The 22,302-nt window shown below is 41.5% G+C and overlaps 1 protein-coding gene across 4 annotated transcripts in view; it reads right to left on the minus strand.

The window, feature by feature from the left end:
- Positions 1 to 335: 335 nt before the first annotated feature.
- The window catches only part of OSBPL3 (oxysterol binding protein like 3), a 186,422-nt gene continuing 164,455 nt past the window's right edge, over positions 336 to 22,302 (minus strand). For all 4 annotated transcript variants that reach the window (XM_055346889.2, XM_055346883.2, XM_055346887.2 and 1 more), the window contains 7 exons: positions 20,604 to 20,667; positions 17,051 to 17,129; positions 15,502 to 15,646; positions 10,254 to 10,398; positions 7,195 to 7,321; positions 4,731 to 4,853; positions 336 to 692 (listed from right to left, as the gene is read on the minus strand). In XM_055346889.2, the coding sequence (XP_055202864.1) occupies positions 596 to 692; positions 4,731 to 4,853; positions 7,195 to 7,321; positions 10,254 to 10,398; positions 15,502 to 15,646; positions 17,051 to 17,129; positions 20,604 to 20,667 (780 nt within the window). In that variant the 3' untranslated portion in view covers positions 336 to 595. The remainder of the gene's footprint in view (positions 693 to 4,730; positions 4,854 to 7,194; positions 7,322 to 10,253; positions 10,399 to 15,501; positions 15,647 to 17,050; positions 17,130 to 20,603; positions 20,668 to 22,302) is intronic.

Genomic DNA, 22,302 nt, shown 5'->3' on the forward strand with positions numbered 1-22,302 from the left:
CTTATATAAAAATATACATTCCATTAATCTTATATCCTCTCCCTAACCACTAAAATGAAAATGAAAATATTCTTCAGACTCCAGCACCAGCAGAATTGTTCTGTATGAGCAATTCAAGAGCTGTCTGAGACAAAAAGATATTTCAGCTACCAAATTAAACTTGGGTAGCTTACGCATGGGTGAGTAACCCTGGGAATTCTTATTTCTTAATGCACCTGGGAGAGGTTGATTTTTTTCCTACAACATAATTTTATAAGGCATAAATTTAATTGGAATCTTCCCTAACCTTTGGAAAATTAGTGTTAAAGCTTCTTTTTTTAACCCACACATGAACATTCAATCTTTCATTTTTATTAAATAGTTTATATATAAAAAGAAATGTCAAGGTGTTCTACATTCATATAAACAATCAGGGTAACATTTGAAATTGTAAAGAAACGCACTGAGGAAAATATAGACTTAAAGAGTTACAATGCTAAGCTAAGCACAAGTGATCATCCTAGAGTATCTTCTAAATATATGAACACAGGTTTGTGCCACTTCAGAAGGCAAGCACGGGAGAAATACACTAACGTTATCTTTCTTCTTTACTTTTTCACCATAAGACAGGATGGTCCAGTTTGGAAAAACCAAGATCTTTTCTAAGTTCCAAATAGGTGCCGTTGCTCACCCAAGAGTCATCGTCGGATTTCCTGTGAAAGAAGAAACAATTTCTTGCAGACTCTTGAAACCAGCGTCATATTCTCAAGTCTCTTTCCTTCCTAACCTCCCTGCTTTCCCCATCCTCATTCCCACATGCATTCAGCGTCCCAGAGTGTTGGGACCGGGAATTCTGGGAATTAGATGTCCAGAAATAATTTTGTTACTTTTTTTTTTTTTTTTTGAGATGGAGGCTCGCTCTGTCATCCAGGCCGGAGTGTAGTGGCATGATCTTGGCTCACTGCAACCTCTGCTTCCCAGGTTCAATCGATTTTCCTGCCTCAGCCTCCCGAGTAGCTGGGACTACAGCCATGTGCAACCATGCCCGACTAATTTTTGTATTTTTAGTAGAGACAGGGTTTCACCATGTTGGCTAGGCTGGTCTAGAACTCCTGACCTCAGGTGATCCACCCGCTTCGGACTCCCAAAGTGCTGGGATTACAGGCATGAGCCACCACGCCGGCCCATTTTGTTACATGACTTTAACTTCTCAAACTTAGAGGCTATGAAAAGTGGTGCTTCTGAGAGGAGGAGGATGTGGGGAGAGTCTGTCATATACAAAACATAACTTGCATGACTGTCAGCACCTTGGGAATGACTGCACAAAAGCTACACATCAACCAGGTTGTACATAGGAAGTCGTTAACTTTTTTTTTTTTTTTTAAGGAGGCCAGGTGTGGTGGCTCACGCCTGTAATCTCGGTACTTTGGGAGGCCGAAGCGAGCACATCACGAGGTCAGGAGTTCAAGACCAGCTTGGCCAACATGGCAAAACGCCATGCCTACTAAATATACAAAAAATAGCCGGGCATGGTGGCGGGCACCTGTAATCCCAGCTACTCAAGAGGCTGAGGCAGGAGAATCGCTTGGAACTGGAAGGCGGAGGTTGCAGAGAGCTAGGATCACGGCACTGCACTCCAGCCTGGAAGACAGAGCAAGACTCCTTCTCAAAAAAAAAAAAGTAATTGGAAGCCATAAGAGTCTGGAGAGATTAGTCCTGATTTTCTATTCTTTGAATAGAGAATATATGACACAGACCAAATTCAAAGGGCGCAAAAGGGTATACAGCTTCAAGTTTTTATCTTCCCCCTCTCTGCCAGCCTCCTGATTCTTCTCCTCAGAGGTAGTGATGTTATCAGCTTCATTCTTTCAGGGAAATTCCGTGTGTGTGTGTGTGTGTGTGTGTGTGTGTGAACACACACTCTATTCCCTCTCATTCTGACATAATGTTGCACCAGACACTGTTCTACCCTTTCAGCTTTGACATAATGAAACATATTGGAGATCATTTCCGATTAGTACAATAAGGTAAGGGTCAGCAAACTATGGCCCAAGGGTCAAATCCAGCCTTCTGCGTATCTCTGAAATACTGTTTTATTGGAACATGGCCATGTCCATTTGTTTAAATACTGTTTATGGCTGCTTTCAATGCTGAACAGCGGGGCTGCATAATAGCTACTGAATGAATTGAACCTGATGGCCTGCAAAACCAACAATATTTATCATTTGCTCTTTATAGGAAAAGTTTGGTGACTCTAGCAATAAGGAATTCCTCATTTTCTTTTTATACAGTTGTATGATATTCCATTGTATGGATGGACCACAATTTACTTAACAGGTACCCCACTGATGGGTACTTAGGTTATTTCTAAACTCTAGCTCAGCATGTTATTTTGTATGTGTGTGAGTATGGTTACATTAACAATTCCTGTAATTAGCATGGCTGGGTCAAAGAGTATGTGCATTTGTGATTCTGACTGATATTACCATATGGTTTAGAAGCAAAAGTGGAGTGTGCCTGTTTTCCCACACTCTCAGGAATGTAGCTTTTTATCACACTTGTTTCCCTATTCCAGTAACACTATATGTTTAAAAATGAGTCAATCTGTGTATCAGACAGTTCACTATTTTAAAACAAAGAGGCTCAATTTGGTCTGAGTTCCAGCTTCCACTTAGAATTTTCAGTGATTTTGTTGTTGTTCCTCAGTAAGTGTTAATGACAACATCCAAGTCCCCATATTCCTCTCCAAAATCTCATTGCCAGGTTTCTAATTTGAACAGTCCCATGGAGGACTGCTACTGCTGAACAACTCTCGCTCTTTCTCCAATTGAAAAAAATTTTCCCATCTAATACTATGATCATTTTATAGACAGTCAAAAAGAAAAAGAGCAATGGCCGCCCCAGCTGAAGCCGCTTCCCATCCTTTTTCATTCCACACACAATTCCTTCCTGATTGCAATGACAGCATAATCACATTCTGTATCTTGCATTTACATGCTAATGTGTTTCCAGCAGAGCTCCACAGGCTTCGTAAGGTCATCCTTAATGCCTCATGTTGGATTGAGTTGGTGAATCTCCTTAACTAGTCCTTGAGACAGTTTGGTTACCTACCATTTTTAATGATCCTAAAAAGTACTGTAATGAACATCTTCATAATTGTACATTTTTCTTTTTTTAAAAAATGAAAATAGACAATGTATGGAAGAAAAAGAACCAACCTACTTAAGGGTGTAATGTGTTTATCTATTAACTGATCAGTAAATCAACTGATCAGTCTGGTAATCTATCCATTTTTCTATTTCTTGCCTTTTTCAAAAAAGAATGTAACATTTCTATCTTATTCTTTAAACGTTTAAATGAAGCTTGAATATTTCAGGATGAAATTTTGGCCAGTTGATTTTCCATCACTAATATCTTGAATTTGTGGAAATGATCAGAAGGGATCTAGTAGAATCTACATCAACTTTAGGGAAAAGAGCATCATATTCTTCAAGACAAAACCTTATTTGTTACTATTTTGATGTTTTGGAATACAGATTTTATTACTGCTGCTGTTATTAATAACTAAATCCTCCTAAAAGTACTTCTGTTGTCCACTAAAAATAAACAAAAACACAAACAAAAAACATCCCAAAACAATGAAAAGACACTGGTGGCCCTGGAAGAACTTGGGCAGATGGAGTAGAGCAGGAACTTACTGCTTTTTCACATACACCTATTTAAGTTTTTTAAAAAAAGAAAACAGAAAAACTAAAATCATAAAGGCCCTGGCCTGGTAGTGAGGAGAGTCAGGCCCCATTCCAGGGTATTATACCAAGTCCTTCAATAGATCCCCTACCTGCCTTGAGCTTTCTCTTTCTACTCAGTTATAGGAGGAGATGGGGAGGTGAAGGGTTGAAGATCTCTCATACCTCCTTTAAAAATTTATATCTATTGGCTGGGCACGGTGGCTTTTACCTGTACTTTGGGAGGCTGAGGCAGGTGGATCACGAGGTCAGGAGATTGAGACCATCCTGGCCAACAAGGTGAAACCCCGTCTCTACTAAAAATACAAAAATTAGCCGGGCATGGTGGCACGTGCCTGTAGTCCCAGCTACTTAGGAGGCTGAGGCAGGAGAATCGCTTGAACCCAGGAGGTGGAGGCTGCAGTGAGTCAAGATGGTGCCACTGCACTGCAGCCTGGGCGACAGAGCGAGACTCTGTATCAGAAAAAAAAAAAAATTATATCTATTTTAACAAGACCTTCTTGGCAAGTTATTTTAAAGATAACAGTAAATGCAAGCCCAAGTGTACTGGAACTTCTACAATGCAAGAAACAGACTGCTTGGAATTTCCATACTGCTTAACTGTGGAGTGATCGTGAATGATCTCTGTCATGGTGTAAAACGTGCCTATGGGGGTGACCAACCTTAGCTGTGAATTTAATAAGCTGGCCTGGCGCTGGGACCCAGTTCTGGCAGGCTCCCTGACTGAGGAGCTCCTCTGCAAACTCACTGGTTGAGGGCACTGGAAAAGCTCAAGGAATGCAAAAACGCAGGCCCTAGTCCTGTCTGAAGTCAGCAAGAGGGAGAGCCTGAAGGTAAGTGCAGGGGACAGGGCCTGGCACAGAGGAGCAGTCCCCCCACGTGGAAGCAGGAAAAGCCTGGAGAATGCTCTTATCTGGGGACAGTACTGTTCACTTTCTGCGAACCAGAAGCATAACATGCTGGCACCACCTATCAACCAAAAACCTACTCAATCCAGGCACGAACCTGAAAAACCGAGGCTGGTGCTCCACATGATTTTCTTCTAAGACCCGCCGCCTTTCTCTCTGCAGTTGTTCAATCCTCTGCTTTTGTATTTCAGCTTCTTCTAAGTTCCCTTCTTCTAGAAACCTGAGGCATTGAGGAAAAAAAAAAGAAAGGATATGAATTCAAGAAAACAAAACAATCATTACTACTCAACTTGCATGTGTCCACGACTGGATATTCAAAATCCTCTCCTATACGTAAGACCCCGCCCCAACCGTTTAATCCGTATCTTGAAGTAGTCAGAGAAGATATTTTTTTGAATTGGTGATATTTACATAATTCAAAAATTATATCTACAAAAAAGAATTTGGGGCAAAGTCTTCCTTTCTTCCTTGTCTCTAATTCCAGCCACCTTCACCCTCCCACCCTAGAAAACCCACTTTATTAGTTTCCTCTGCATCCTTCTAGAGATTCTTCATGTGTATATAAACAAATATTAACATATATTCTTATCCCTCCCTCCGTTTAAAAAATATAAATGGTAGCATGCTATGTATCCCTTGATTTTTGGTTTTGGTTTATTTTTTATTTAACAATATATCTTACAGATCTTTCCATGGATGTACATAGACATCTTCATTTTTTAATAGCCACATAATATCCAGTTGCGTGGATGTATATGAATTTAGACAATTTCCTATGGATAGACATTTGAATCATTTGAATCATTTTAATGTGACAATGCCGCAATAAATGACCTTGTATATCCATCATTTTACATGAGTAAGTAGGAAAAATCTGTAGGAGAAATTTCTAGAAGTGAAATTGCTGGATGAAAGGGTGAGTGTGTAATTTATATATTACTGAACTGCCCTTTATGGGGATCATACCCAATTTATATTCCCATCAGCAATGCTGAGAGTGCCCTTTTCTCTCATAACCTCAAAGTGTATAAAACTTCTGAATTTTTGCCAATCTGATAGGTTAAAAATTGGGATGTCGACATGATTTTTAAATTTGCATTTTTCTTATTATGATTAAGGCTGAGCATCTTTTCACATGCTTAAGGGATATCTGCATTTCCTATTTTGTGGACTGTTCATTTTCCTATGTCCATTTTTTTTTAACACAAACTTAAGATAAATTTAATTGAAAATGTTCATCACAGAAATTAACAATGCTTGCCATTCTTTAAACACCACATACGTTATTAATATATACTGTATATTTCCAATTAACTCCATTCTTAGGCTTGATTTAAGAAACACAATTGTAACAGATTTTATACAAAAAATACTTCCCTAAAAAAGCAGACAAACTGCACGAAACAGTACAAGCATAATGTGCATAGCAAGATAGCTTGAAGCATTCTATGTATGGCTTTCTTTAAAATAAATTAGGGGAATGGGCCCATTTGGGACCAACTGTTACAGCTGACATACGTAAACTGTTTCACATCTCTTTTAGGCATTTGCTAACAACAGTGTTCAATCCCTGCAAAATGAATTTACCTCCCTATGTCCATTTTTTCTAATGGGTTGATCTATTACTAGATTTCTAGAGGCAATTCACGACATGAGTTGCAGATACGGACTTCTCCGTTTGTCATTTATCTTTTGACCTTATATATATAGTTTTATTTATTTTGCCATAAAGAAGGGCTTAAGTTTGTTTGTTTTGTGGGGGTGCGAGTTCTCACTGAGACACTCAGGCTGGAGAGCAATGGCGTGGTCTCGGCTCACTGCAACCTCCTCCTCTTGGGTTCAAGCAATTCTCGTGCCTCAGCCTCCCAAGTAGTTGGGACTACGGGCATGTGCCACCACGCCTGGCTAATTTTTGTATTTTTAGTACAGACGGGGTTTCGCCATATTGGCCAGGCTGGTCTTGAACTCCTGACTTCAAGTGATCCGCCCGCTTCGGCCTCCCAAAGTGTTGTTTGTTTTTAATAAAGCCAAATGTAGCAATCTTTTCTTTCCTTGGGCTTCTAGATTTTGAGTCTTAATTAGAAAGGCCTTAGGGGAGACATTATTATTTCCATTTTACAGAGTAGGAAACTGAGGCCAGGAAAGATGAAAAGACCTACCATATATCACACACCTTGTGAGCAGCAACCTAGAATCGGCAGTTAGATCTCAGTGCACCAAAATCATTTAAATTTGAGGGCTCGGGGAGCTGGAGGTTTTAACTTACTTACTTTACACTAAGTTCTTTATTACTGCATGCAGTAAAACTCCTCAAAATAAACACCTTTTTTGGCATTTCAATGCAAATGGGGCTTTACAGATAATAAAGGCCATGCCACACATGGATCCTAGTTGGGCCCCATCTCCTCCGTGATACAATTGTTTAAAGCATCCCCACCTCTCAATTCCTGATGACATTTTCCACCTTTCTCAGGTGCCTCTGGTGGCCTAAGGATTGTTAATAAGACTTTTTGTAAAGGGTTTTACATCTCTGGAGAGAAAAATCTTTAAAAAATCCTTACCTCTGGTCTGGCCTAAATCGAGTGTCAGTAGGTGGCAATAAAGACTTTGATGATGGATCCATTTCATTTAATTCCAGCGCAAACTGTGTGAAGCTATAGTATTGCTCGTAGCCTTTCGGCATAGGATCTAAGAAGAAAATAAATCATTCACCCCTAACTTGCATGTTACTTATGTTACATTTTAATTCCTTCACCTTTTTCATCTCAGCCTAGCTACAATTTTTCTCTCTCAGCTCCCTTCCATTTCTGTTAAAATATTCTGACTAATGAACAGGCACTGAACATTTCTCTATAAATTTTCTTCTCTACAATTTTTCTTCTGCCTACAGGGATGTGGCCTCCTATGTGTGGTCAGAAAGCAAATTTATACAATGCTGTGAAGTTTCTATAGTGCTTAAGCTATGAAAATAATTTGATTTTAAAACAAACATGCTCGGCTGGGCGTGGTGGCTCATGCCTGTAATCCCAGCACTTTGGGAGGCTGAGGCAGGCAGATCACCTGAGGTCAGGAGTTCGAGACCAGCCTGGCCAACATGGCGAAACACCATCTCTACTAAAAATACAAAACTTAGCCAGGCATGGTCTCAGGCGCCTGTAATTCCAGCTACTTGGGAGGCTGAGGCAGGAGAATGACTTGAACCTGGGAGGCGGAGGTTGCAGTGAGCCAAGATCACGCCACTGCATTCCAGCCTGGGCGACAAGAGCGAAACTCCATCTCAAAAATAATAATAATAATAATAATAATAATAATAACAACAACAACAATAAATAAACATACTAATATCAGCTCTGGGTCCATTTTTCCTGATTCTCACTCTAGAGAATCTGTTTTTGATTTAAGTGATGTCAAATTCTCTTGAAACTCTGTTTAGTACCTAGAACAGTGCTGAACACAGAGCAAGTGGTTAATAAATGTTATTCTTTTCTTCCATTCCTACCCTTTTTACCAATTCTTGCCTCTCCTCAATCTTACATCTTTAAAACATTAGGTGCATTGCCCTAACTGGAATTTCAGCTTTTTAAGCTAAACATACCCAAATTTACATATTGTATAAATCCAATGGAGACTACTAAGATCTACTTACAGCCTAAGCTCTTCACACATAACAAGAGAAATGCTTGCCAGTAACTCTTCTGCAGACCCCCCCTTTTTCTTTTATTGAAAGGGTCTCACTCTGTCCACCCAGGCTGGAGGACAGTGACACGATCTCAGCTCACTGCAACCTCTACTTCCAGGGTTTAAGTGATTCTCTTGCCTCACCCTCCTGAGTAGCTGGGACTACAGTAGATGCACACCACTATGCCTGGCTAATCTTTGTATTTTTAGTAGAGATGAGATTTTGCCATGTTGTCCAGAGCAGTCTTGAACTCCTGGCCTTAAACAATCTGCCTGCCTTGGCTTCCCAAAGTGCTGGGATTACAGGCGTGAGCCACCATGCCCGACAGGGACCCATTTTTTGAATCTTCGTAAGTCCTCCTTGTAACTAGTCTAATTCTCTGTGTATCCTAAGCATAAAAATAGTAGCAAAGTTTCCTATGGTGTCTTGGTCAGCTCCCCAGTAACCAGGGAGTGAAGATAGTGCTTTTTCTTAAAGATGGGCCAAGGATGCTCACTGCCATTAGAGAGACATAAAGTCAAGGAATAATGACAGTAACAAAAATTTAAACAGTGTTGCTTTATCAAGGTGGTACTTTAACACTGAGACAGGATGGTAGTTCTCATCTGTGAAGCATACTTTAAGCAAAGGAGACAGACTGTGCCATTTGCAAAATCTCATGCTTGCCTCTGAAGCTAGGAAGGCTTCCACTGGTGCCAATTCATTCTAACTTCACGGCAACCTCTGCAACAGTGGGAGATGTGGCAGCTACCCATTGAAAGGGCCACTGCTGGCTGCCTACTTGACCATCATTTCTCTTTCTTGCTTGCTAACAGAATACTGATTCTGTTCAAATGGCATTGTGCCCTTACTGGGGATTAATCCAAGACATCTAAATCTCTCTTGCCTACTCTGTTGCCCATGACTGGTTCACGGATGGGTCTGAACCCACTGCAGGCTGACGTGATATAAAGTCCCATTTGCTGCGGGATCTTAGGAAATGTTCCTGAGAAGAGAGAGGCACGAGAGAGGAAAGCTCTTTTGTCCTCTCATTACATGCTTGGTATGCTGTCATGCAGGTGTATGACACTGAATGGTAACAACCATTTTGCATTCATTAGGGGAAACACCACGGCACACCGGGAGTAGCAGAATGTATCCTCACTGATCTGTGTGTCCTTGACACAGGTAAATTGCCTATGTAACAACCCTGGAGCCACCCCCCCCCCCCCCCACCTCACTTACTGTTGTGTAATAGCACACAGCCTAACGGTTTAAACCACCAGTCAAATGGTTTTCTGTTTGGTTTTTTACCAGCCTGAAGCATCCTAACAGTTATATCTCAGAACAATGGTTTACAATATGGCTGTGACTTGGAAACAACATAATTTTCGGACTTAGGAGATGGAATAAGATGTTAAAGTATGGTGGGGACATGCTGATGAAAGCTGGGGTTCCCTAGCTCTTCTGCCCATATCTGCTCCAAGAGCTCAGCACCCTTCTGGAATCACACGAGTGATGAGGATGGCTTTTGGGGTTAGGTCAGCCTGGGGATAGTTAACTTTTGTAGGTGTCCTGGGTCACTGCTTTTCCAGGAACACTTTCCTCTTTGTCCTTGCTGTAGAATGACTTCTTGCATTTCACTGATACTCTTTTATAGTACCCAGTAGAGTTATGCATGTGGACTGCCAGATTCCCTCAGAGAGTGCCCATGGATTAGCAATGCTTGTTCTGGGGTTAAGAACCCAGGACCCAGCAGCCCAGCAGAGGTGTTGCTATAAGTAAGCATGACAGGGAGGTGAAGACTGGATGAAGGAAAGAGGGCCAACACCTCTAACCTAGTTCAAAGCAGAAGAGGCTGGAGATGCTGAACAGACACTACTCCTGTCCCCTGTGGCTTCTTGTGCCATGCCCACCCATCCACCCACTCACAGCCTGGGGTCCACAAACCCAGACACTCACTTGCTCTCCATACACAGGCAGAAGAGGAGCCGCCGCCACAGTAGATGCTTTCATGCCATTTCCCAAACAGCCGATGAACCGCTTTTCCACTCCTGTCAAACACTGTGCCTTCAATCTCATGGGCATTAGTGCTCCAGTATTTTGCCTAGGATTCAAATGAGTTGTTGGCTTAGTCCTTTAGCATCAGCTTATTATAGATATTAAGGAAAGAGAAAAGGAAAAGCTAGAGAAAGGACTGTAAGAGTGGCTCCATACTGCATATTAGTTTGCTAGTTCTGGGTTCTGTTTTTTTAACTGACAAATAAAAAATTTATATATTTATCATGTACAACATAGTGTCTTGAAACATGTATACATTGTGGAATGGCTAAATCAAGCTGATTAACATATGTATTACCTTACATACTTACTTATGATAACACTTAACTCTCTCAGTGGCCGGGCACGGTGGCTCACGCCTGTAATCCCAGCACTTTGGAGACCGAGGCGGGTGGATCACCTAAGGTCGGGAGTTCAAGACTAGCCTGACCAACATGGAGAAACTCCATCCCTACTAAAAATACAAAATTAGCCGGGTGTGGTAGCGCATTCCTGCAATCCCAGCTACTCGGGAGGCTGAGGCAGGAGAATCGCTTGAACCCGGGAGGCGGAGGATGTGGTAAGCCAAGGTCGCGCCATTGCACTCCAGCCTAGGCAACAAGAGTGAAGCTCCGTCTCAAAAACAAAACAAAACAAAACAAAAACAAAACAAAAACTCTCTCAGCAATTTTCAAGTATACAACACATTGTTATTAATTATAGTCATCATGTTGTATGATAGATTTCTCGAACTAATTCTTCCTGTCTGAAATTTTGGATCCTTTGGCCAACATTTCCCAATCCTCCCCTCCACCCCTGGCAAACCCATATCAACCACTGTTCCACCCTCTGCTTCTATGAGATCAACTCTTTTAGATTCCAAATATAAGTAAGATTATGTAGCGTCTGTCTGTGTCTGGCTTATTTCACTTATCCTCCAGGTTCATCTATGTTGTCGCAAATGACAGGGTTTCCTTCTTTTTAAAGCCTGAACAATATTCCGTTGTGTTAATATGTACCATATTTTCTTTATCCATTCATCCATTGTTGGATATTTAGGCTGTTTCCCTATCTTGGCCATTATGAATAGTGCTGCAATGAACATGGAGATGCAGGTATCTCTTTGACATACTGATTTCATTTCCTATGGATATACACCCAGTAGTGGGATTGGCAGATCATATGGTAATTCCATTTCTAATTGTTTTTAGGAACTTCCATTCTGTTTTCCATAATAGCTGTGCTAGTTTACATTTCCACGAATGGTGTGTTTCCTCTTCTCCATATCCTCCTGAACACATTATTTTTCATCTTTTTGATAATAGCCATTCTAACAGATACGAGATGATATCTCATTGTGGTTTCAATTTGCATTTCCCTGATGATTACTGATGTTCATCATTTTTTCCTCATATATCTATTGGCCACTTGTATGTCTTCTTTTGAGAAACGTCTCTTCAGGTCCTTTGTTCATTTTTAAATCTGATTGTTTTCTTCCTATTGAGCTCTCTATTCATTTTTTATATTAACCTCTTATCGGATGTATAGTTTACAAATATTTTCTCCTATTCTATAGATTGTTTCTTTACTGTATTGATTGTTTCCTTTGCTGTTTAGTTTGATATAATCCCATTTGTCTATGTTTGCTTTTGTTGTCTGTGCTTTTGGGGTCATATCCAAAAATAATAACTGCCCTGACCAATGTCATGAAGCTTTTCCCCTTATGTTTTTGTTTGAGTAGTTCTACAGTTTCAGGTCTTGCTGTAAGTCTTTAGTCCTTTTGAGCTGATTTTTGTATACAGTATAAAGTTCTAATTTCATTCTTCAGCATGTGGATATCCAGGTTTTCCAACACCATTTATTGAAGAGACTGTCCTTTCCCCATTGTGAGTTCTTGGCACCTTTGTCAAAAACCAATTAATTATAAATGCATGGACTTACTTCTGAGCTCTCTATTCTGTTCCATTGGTCTATGTATCTGTTTTTATGCTTGGATTTTGGCTTTACAAAACTCATACCTTTAGTTATTTAATAAAAATGAATGGTTAACTATCTGCAGTTTGTAACTCAACTGATATTTGTGTAAGATACATTTGTATTTCTACCTTTGCTACATACAATGTAAGAGAAGGCTCAGTTCTTGGCCGGGTGCAGTGCCTGATGCCTGTAATCCCAGCACTTCGGGAGGCCAAGGTGGGTGGATCACTTGAGGTCAGGAGTTCGAGACCAGCCTGTCCAACATTGTGAAACACCATCTCTACTAAAAATACAAAAATTAGCCGGCTGTGGTAGTGGGCACCTGTAATCCCAGCTACTTGGGAGGCTGAGGCACGAGAATCACTTGAACCCGGGAGGCGGAAGTTGCTGTGAGCTGAGATTGCACCACTGCACTTCAGAGTGGGGGAGATTGAGACTCCATCTCAAAAAAAAAAAAAAAAAAAGAACAAGAACAAGAAAAGAAAAGGTTCAGTTTCTATATATCAAGCGAGTAGTGTGGGTATTCTCACTATGTATTGGTCCAGGTCTGCGAGGCAACCTTGCACTCTATTCTGCTCAGTTCAGCTCAGCTCAGGCCAGTCCAGCCCAGGCCAGTCCAGCCCAGAGGATTTTATACAGTTCCACACTGCAGCCAGCAGAGGGAGCTCTAGCGCCCTAGAGTTGGGTTTTTTTTTGTTTGTTTTTTGTTTTTCAAATTACCTGGCTGCCCTAAAAATCTCTATGAAAGAATGGCAAAGGCATTTCTCCATAAATCAAAAAACCCTAGTACTATTTTCAGCTTAAACAGAGTCCATATTTGGAAATGAATCATGTTGAATGGCATTTTCAGGTCAGATTCTGGTAGTTCAGCTTCCGCATTTCAAGGCTGTGGTAAAAATGGTGGGGCACGGAAGTGTCTCAGAGCTGAATTAGAAATTTAAAGTTGAGCTCTCCAGCCATGTAAGAATGAAGGAAAAGCAAAAAGAAAAAAAAGACTATTGAGACTCTTAAGTTTATTTATTTATTTTTTGATGATACAGGGTCTTACTCTGTTCCCCAGAGTAGAGTGCAGTGGTGCAATCATAGCTCACTGCAGTCTCAAATTTCTGAGCTCAAGTACTCCTTCTGCCTCAGCCTCTCCAGCAGCTGGGACTACAGGTGCATGCCACCATGTCTGGCTAATTTTTAAATTTTTTGTAGAGATAAGGTCTTGTCAGATTGCCCAGGCTGGTCTCAAATTTCAGGCCTCAAGTGAGCCTCCTGCTTCAGCCTCCCAAAGTGCTGGGATTACAGGTGTGAGCCATGGCACCCGGGCTCTTAAGTTTATTCTGAAGCAGGTGTCAGATTTTCCCTTAGAGATATCTGCCAACAAATCCAGTGCTGAGAATTTGCTGGAAGCCACCAAGGGACACTGTCACCTTCCACAGGCGAGTGTGGCATCCACTTGCAGCGTCTCTTTCAACACCAGACATGCCCAGTGTTCATCTCTCATGACTGTACACCCATTTTCTGCATGTAAGTGAATGAGAACAAGGTAGGTGGTAGATACGGGAGTGGAGCATGTTTCCTTGGAGAAAATGTTGAGAGCAACGTGGCTTTCACCTGGGTCACAGATAACATATCCCTACTTCAGGTTGCCTTTTGTTTCTGTTTGCAGAGAGCTTAGACAAAGCTTTCAAGGTAGGGTCATTTTTATTTTGTCCCACACGTAAGGTCATTATGGGCTTTATGTCTGTCTATAATCCAGTTTGAGGCTATAATAAAGACCCCAATCCACCTCTTCCTAAGTATTCCCTGTAGGTTACAGGTGGTGCAGAGAGGCATTGCATGAAGTTCCACAATAAAACCTCATCTCTCTGCTTATTATTTCGATCTTTGTTAAATGCAAATATTCCTTGAGGAGGGTCATGTTTTAAAGCTGTTTTAACTACATACAATTTTTAAGAGCAAGAAGGAATCCAGGAGGGAGAGAAAGCAGGGAGGGCTGCCAGCAAGGCTGTTAAAATGAGAGACTATTCCATACTTTTTGCCTCTGGCCAATTTTTCCATTTATTCTCTGAATGTTTATGAGTCTCTCATGTGTGCCAGACACCATTTCAGGAATCAGGGCTACAGAAGTGAGCAAGATAGATTAGGTTTTGCTTTTCTGGAGTCAAGGATGATGAGGAGGGTATGGAGAGCAGAAAATAAACACACACAGCAACGATGAGCAGGCTGACTTCAGAGGGTGATAAGAACTCTGAAGAAAATGGGACAGGATAGGGAGTGAATGACAGGATGGGGCTGGTGATGGAAGGATCTGGCGACAGCTGCCCAAGCAGAAGGAAATGAAGAAAGAGAAAGAAGGCCAGTGTGGCCAGAGGACAGTGGGGAAAAAGAGGGAGGAAAAAGAGAAGTTCAGGTTGGAGAGGAACGAGGTGGCGTGTGTGTACGGGTGTATCTGCAAGTGTGCAAGTATGTGTGTGAAAGGGTGGAGATGGGGAGTACAGCCTGTGCAGCGCCTGACAGGCCACCATAAGGATGCAGGCTTCAACTCTGAGAAAGATGGAAGCTGTTGGGGGATTTTGCTCAAAGGAATGATACAGCATGACATTAAAAAAAAAAAAAGTCTGGTAAACCATACCTAATGTAACATTGACCATTTTAACTATTTCTAAGGGTCCATTCAGTGGCATTAAATACATTCACAATGCTGTGCAACCATCACCACTATCTATTTCTAGAACTTTTTCATCTTCCCAAACTGAAGTTCTATACCCATTCAACACTAATTCCCCCTTCCTCCCTCCTGCAGCCCCGGGCGACCACCATTCTGCTTTCTTTCTCTGTGAACTGGATTCCTCTGGCGATCTCGCAGAAGTGGAATCATGTAATATTCGTCCTTTTGGGGCTGACTTATTTCACTCAACATAATGCTGTCAAGGTGCATACATACTGCAGCACACTGATTTATGTTTTAAAAGGGTCTCTCTGGCTGCTGTATGGAGGACAGACCTTAGGGGAGTAAGAGGCCAGGAGGGGCCATTGCCCTGGTCTAGGTGACAGAGGTGCAGCTGGGACCAAGGAGCTCAGGCATTGCTTGCCTGCTGGCATAAAGGTGAAGGCGAAAAATCTCTCAAATGCCCTGTGCTCTGGGGCCCTGGCTCTGCCACAGCCCTTCCAGGGTCAGAGCTCAGAGAGTCACTGGAGTTACCTTTATAAAATTCACTTTGCAGTAGCAGGAATCATCATGCAGGTTCTTGATGACAATCTCTCCATAGTGCTCAATCCACCTCTGCCCACTTAAGATGTTATGGATGCAAGAGGTCACTTTGTTCCACTCAAAATGATCCCCAAAACTAAAAAGAAGGAAAAAGTAGAAGTACCAATTTCTAGAAGAGCCAGCAGCAAATGCAAACAAACTCTGCTCTTTTATAAAATAAGTCATGTAATGCATTATTCATCCCTTTATTCACAGAAGAAACACTGGCTAAGTGTCTATGTCACACTGGATGTTCTAGGAGCTTCCACTCTCCAAGGAGGCATGCATGCCACAGAGAATGACAGCATTCAGACTTTGCACTCTGGAAGCTACCAGAGGCTTCACTAGAAGCTGGTGGTCTCTTGGAACAGCCCACTCCCTCCTTTGACAGAGGAGGCAATTCAGAGCCAGAGGGGCTTGTCTAATGTTGCTGAACTAGGAAAGGGAAGCTTGAGAAAGGGATGAAGGTTTTATACAATCTGCTACACATATATTGCCTGCATCCTTTGTGATGAGAAAGTATTCAGATATTACTTATGGAATTCAATAATTACGAGGAAAATGGTATTAATAATAAGACCAGATACTTACAAAACATATGCAATGTGCTAAGTACTATTTTAGGTGTTTCATGTATATTATCTGTTTAATCTTCACAATAGCCCTAGGAAGTAGGTGGTTTATTATTCTCTTTTTCTAGATGGGGAAACTGGTGATGAGAAAGGTGAAGTAACTTGCCCAGGGATTTGCTGTTAGTAAGTGCCAGAGTGAGCAGGTGAATCTCGGCAGTCCAGTTTCAGAGTCCCTGCTCAGAAGCATCTTGCTTTATAAATAAGTATCAATCATCCCTATCATATCAAGGCCATACTTCTCTTAAAAGGGATTTTGATAGCAAAGCAGCATAATAAAGGAAAAACACTTTTTATTTAAATTGAGATAGGGTCTCACCCCTTCACCCAGGCTGGAGTGCAGTGGCACGATCACAGCTCACTGTAGCCTCAACCTCCCCAGGCTCAAATGATCCTCCCACCTCAGCCTCCTGAGTAGCTGGGACTACAGGTGCGTGCCACCACTATGCCTGGCTAATTTTTGTATTTTTTCTAGAGACAGGGCCTTGTCATGTTGCCCATATTGGTCTCAAACTCCTGGACTTAAGCAATCTGCCCGCCTTGGCCTCCCAAAGTGCTGGGATTACAGATGTGAGCCACTGCGCCCAGCTAAAACCACCATTCTTAATCTTGTTAGGAAGTGGAAATGAGTTTTTAATAAGCATCTATTCAGGGAACTTTGGTCTCCAGGAGGCATTTCCATTTGAGGGAGAAACATTTTTTAAAAGTGAGCTTGCCAAAAGGAGGAACATTTAAACCTACTGTCAGACAGATTAAAAGAAAAAATACACACTCAATGCAACTGCCGGGGACAGGGGTGGGCATCCTGTCCCCAAAGCAAAACCTTGGCCCTAAATTCCATAAAGCTCCTTAACCACAGAAGAAGAACTTACACTGGCAGAGTCACATGGGTTGTGCCAATTGGAACAATTTCCATGGATTTGCCCCAGAATTTGTTTTTCCATCTCACATCTGAAATGAAATACCAAATATTACATTTTTAGCAGGAGAGTTAGGTAGATGAAATAGTTCCTAGGCTAGATAAATGATCAATCGCTATATAGTACAACCTCTTCACAATCAAGTCAATTATTGTATAGGATAACTTTTCATAAAATATAAGTACCAACCCCATATGGGCCCTTGGAGCAGAATCAGGGAAACTAAAATGATAAGATAAAGTCCTTTCCATGAATGCGAGAAGTGAAAACAAGTAGTAAGCACACAGAGAGGCCCAGGCTATAACTGAGTGTGTTATAAGGTAAAATGAAACCTGAGAAGAAGGAGTGACGAATATGCTTGGAGAAGGCATCAGAAGAGGCTTGTCAGAAAGGGCCATCTAAATGGGGCTTTGAGGAATAAGCAGGAGTTCACTGGGCAGAGAAAAAGCAATTTAAGGCCAAATGAATAGCTTGTCTGAGGGGACGGAAGTATAGGAAAACACAGTCAAATAGTGTGGTTCTGTCCTATAGGTCTCAGATTGTCTTATCTAGAGAAGAGTAGAAAGGTTGAGAACAAAACCAGGTGCAGTGGCTCATGCCTGTAATCCTAGCACTTTGGGAGGCAGAGGTGGGTGGATCATTTGAGATCAGGAGTTCAAGACCAGCACAGCCAACATGGCGAAACCCCTTCTCTATTAAAAATACAAAAATTAGCTGGGCGTTGTGGTGGGTGCCTGTAGTCCCAGCTGCTCAGGAGGCTGAGGCAGGAACCCGAGAGGTGGAGGTTGCAGTGAGCCAAGATCGTGCCATTGCACTCCAGCCTGGGTGATGGAGTGAGATTCTGCCAAAAAAAGAACAAAAAAAACTGAAAACGAAAAACAATGGGCTCTCCAAGCCTGGCTAAGAGTCTGGTTTGTGTGCGCTGAGTGGAAATAATCAGGCCACTGATGTGATTAGACATGGACCTTGCAAAGGCAATTGGAAGCCATATGGAGAATGGAACAGGAGTAGGAGAGAGAAGCAAGGCGACAAGTTAAGAGGCTACTGCAATTGCCCAGGGGATAACAAACGGGATGAAGGGAACCAAGACAACAGACGTGGGGAAGTGAGTGAGCCCAGAAATACTAAAGAAGAAGAAATAGGCACTAGGTCAACTAGGTGACAAGTTAGATGCAGACTGAAAAAGAAAGAATTTGTGAACAATGTCAGATTTCTCTAACTTGCAATGAATGGTGGTACCAACAGAGAAGCCAGGAAATAGAAAAAGAACAGCAAGAGGATCCCATCTGGCTGCTGCACTGAGGATCTACAGATCACAGGGAAATCAGGGTTGAAGCAGGGGGGACAGTGGGGAGCCCTGGCTGGGGTCCAGGTGAGAGAAGTGGGTCTGGGACCAGTGAGCACAGTGGGTCTCATATTGTATAATCCTATTTATATAAAATGCCCCAAACAGGCACATTTATAGGCTGGGGAATATTGAGAGAAATGGGGCAGGTGGCAGAGGGGGAGGGTAATATTTGCTAAAGAGGATTCTTTTTGGAGTGATGAAAATGTTCTAAAATTAACTGTGCTGATAACTGCACAGTTTATTAAATTCACAATTCTGTGAATAAAAACCATTGAATTGTACACTTTACACGGGTGAATGATATGGTATATAAGTTATATGTTCATAAAATTGTTACCAAGAGAAAAAAAAGATAGCTGGCTGTTTAAAGCTAAAGTATTAACAATGTACTACATGGTTTATGATATACAGAAGATGTATGAAAAAATAGTAGAGAGGTTGGGAAGGGAAAATGGAGGTATACTTCTGTAAATCTCACTATATGAAACTGGCATAATATTATTTGATGATATTAAAAATATATAACATAAATCCTAAAGTAACAACTTTAACAAGAAACAAAACAGGTAAGTATAGCTAATAAGCTAACAGGGGAGATGAAAGAGAATGATAGAAATTATTCAATCCAAAAGGCAGAGAAAGAGGAAACGGAGAACAAAGAACAGATGTGACAAACAGAAAAGAAACATCATGAGGGCAGATTTAAGCCCAGCTACATCTACAATCACAACAAACGGAAATGGTTTACACAACCTACATAAAAGGCAGAGAAATGTCAGGCTGGGTTACAAAGCAAGGTTTGGGAATCCTAGGCCCATGGAAATAGGTAGATTGCTCAGGAAAAGGCTGATGGGGAAGGATGGCCTAGGAGAAGGATGCTAAGGCTGAGAAGGGAAGGATGTAACACAGGAGCACACAAAACTACTTTGAGAAGACCCCTCGCATTAAAAAAAATCCAACTTTTGGCTGGGCGCAGTGGCTCATGCCTGTAATCCCAGCATTTTGGGAGGCCGAGGCAGGCGGATCACAAGGTCAAGAGATCAAGACCATCCTGGCCAACATGGTGAAACCCCATCTCTACTAAAAATACAAAAATTAGCTGGGCATAGTGGCGCATGCCTGTAGTCCCAGCTACTCGGGAGGCTGAGACAGGAGAATCACTTGAACACGGGAGACGGAGGTTGCAGTGAGCCGAGATCGCACCACTGCACTCCAGCCTGGCAGCAGACCGAGACTCCATTTCAAAAAAAAAATCCAACTTTTGAAAAAACAAAGAAGAGGTGCTTATAGCATGAGTGAGATTTACCAATTAGGAGGCTAGGAACCTTATGAGAATATTTCCAGAGGGTTTTGGTGAGAGAGCAGTTTCAATTTTAAACTTTAATAGCAAAGGTGAAGAAAGAAAACCATGGTACTTGTCACTTTAAACTGGAAATACTGATTGCCTCCAAAGAGAGAAACTGAGTGGCTGGGGAAGGGGGTTACAGTATACTGTTTCGTACTTTTAAAGTTTAATAGACTGCGTGTGTGTGTGTGCCTGTGTGTGTAAAGGCAACGTGTGATATCACTAGTAGCAGAGAAAAATATTTTTAAAATGTATATGTGCTCACTGTCTAAAAACCTAGGATGCTTATATTTTCCTTCTACAGTACACTTTTTTTAATAAATTGAGAGATTAACAAAATTAATCCATCTAGGAAATATCTATAGCCTTATTTATTCTTTAGAAGATTTACCCACCCACCCCCAACTCAAAATATAAACTGAACAAAATTTTAGGAACAATCATCTCAAAAATGAAAAGAAGTAAGCAATGTAAAACATGACTTCAGAAATAAAATTTAAGTTTGACAAAAGCTGAAACCCCCTCTGCTGTCTACACTCTGATAAACAACTGTAAATATTTAATGTCTCTTGAAATATGTGAGGTGTTTCAAATGATTTTTACATAAGATAAAGTTACAGAAATAAATGGAGGTGGCTCAGATAAACTAAGTGAGAAATGAGAGGCAAGAACAGGTGGCGCAGATCCTTCCAACCAGGCCCAAATCCAAGGACCACTTTTGATCTCAGTAAGAACTGACAGCAATTCTTGGATAAAATAAATAGATAACATATTACACAATATGATGGAAGTAAAATGTATTAGCACATTACCTTGCCAGAAAACAAAATTTCTAGACTCAGCATGACACGCAGAGATAGGCGGATGGTGGCTGACCTGATGGAAACAAAGGACAGAAAAACAAAAAATGAATGAACTTTTGTGTCTCATGAAATCCATTCTTTCTCCCCTGCACTGAGATGTAAGAGCGTGCAAGGCTGAACTGAAGGAAAAACTTCTTTAGTTTCCCTCAACAAGTCTGTCCTCAAGAGGGCGCTCCTGATACAGTCAGCTCCCACTTGCTCATATTGGTCAAGGCTGAGGGGAAGGCCCTTGAACAGAAGCCTCCAGAAGCCTCCATGGGAGGGCGGCCAGGTGGCGAGTGATGAGGATAGAGGCGCATTTTGAAAGACATAAAAATAAAAACGGAGACATGTGAGGACTGCTCATCCACAACATATAATCTGACATTGGCTACCAATGTCAACATCTCTTATTAGCTGTTCTGAAAGTAGCTGCAGATGTTTTAATTAAGATATCAAATAACAAGTATTTTAAACGCAACCCAAAATGTTCTTCCTCGGGCTCAGCCAATTTAACTCTTGAAAACTCTGCATCATAAAGTCCAGCCTCTTTTCAAATCACCTACAAGAAGACCGATGGAAGGTAATTTTTTAAAAAAGAGTGTTTCTATTAAAAAAAAAAAAAAAGGTAAACACAATAGTTGAGGAAATGTTAGCCAACTGTTAAGAAAATTTTATTTATTTTTGGTCTAATAAAACTATCTTGAGCAAATAAGTAATCTCATTCCAGAAAAGAGAATCCCCTGGAGCAGAGACTGCCCTTTGGCAAGGGGTCATTACTCATTTTATTCAGCAGTGAAGAGGCTGAAGAGAAAATGGCTCCTCCCTCTATTTCCTCATTATCTCAGTCACACTCAGGGAACGTTGAGAGGTGTATATGCTGTCATTCTAATTCAGCACTGGTGAAACCACAGTAATGCTGCCAGGGGTGTTTCCAGAAAGTTCTCTGATGTAGCTGATTCTTAACAGAGGTGTCTTACATTGAGAGTATCTAGCTCAAAGCCTGCACCTTATAAACGAAGAGACTGAAACCAGAAAGATTAAGTAACATTTCCCAAGCCACACCGATAGTCAGGGAAGAGGTAGAGGTAAGTCCCAGCAGTTTTGGTTTACCTCACTGGTTTTCAAACTTTGCAAAAAAAAAAGAAAAAAAATGTTTTAAGCAGCTGTACAGTTTTCAAACCCATCTTATCAAGAACCCAGAATACTGAGCCCTAGCTTGAGATAAACAGGTGGGGAGGAAGGGAGGGCAGTGGGTGACAAATCCACAGCTGTTCACCTTCCTTGGGACCCTCAGCTGAGGAACACGGTTTGAAAACTACTTCTGTATGCCAGGCCTCCAGCAGGAGGACTGCACGGCTGGGAGGATGTGGTCACACATGCCACACCCAGATGTGACTCATGGGATTACAGCCATACCAGTGTGGGCCAAAGAAAGGTAGAGACAAAGACGTAAATCATGTAGGTATCTTTCAGATTCCTCAATAAACACAAACGCCAGTTGCAATACAAAGCAGGAGACTCAAATCTGCTGCTCTTTGGTTTATCTTGGTTCCCATGTGCCTCCTAAGAACGTGAGCCCTTCTGTGCCTGTGGGATTTTCAAGGGCAACTTTCACTTCAAGCACTGACTTAGAAACCTAATCCCATAATGTAACTCTCTGATTTCC

This window comes from Gorilla gorilla, chromosome 6, assembly GCF_029281585.2.
Source record: "Gorilla gorilla gorilla isolate KB3781 chromosome 6, NHGRI_mGorGor1-v2.1_pri, whole genome shotgun sequence".
Classification (NCBI taxonomy): Eukaryota; Metazoa; Chordata; class Mammalia; order Primates; family Hominidae; genus Gorilla; species Gorilla gorilla.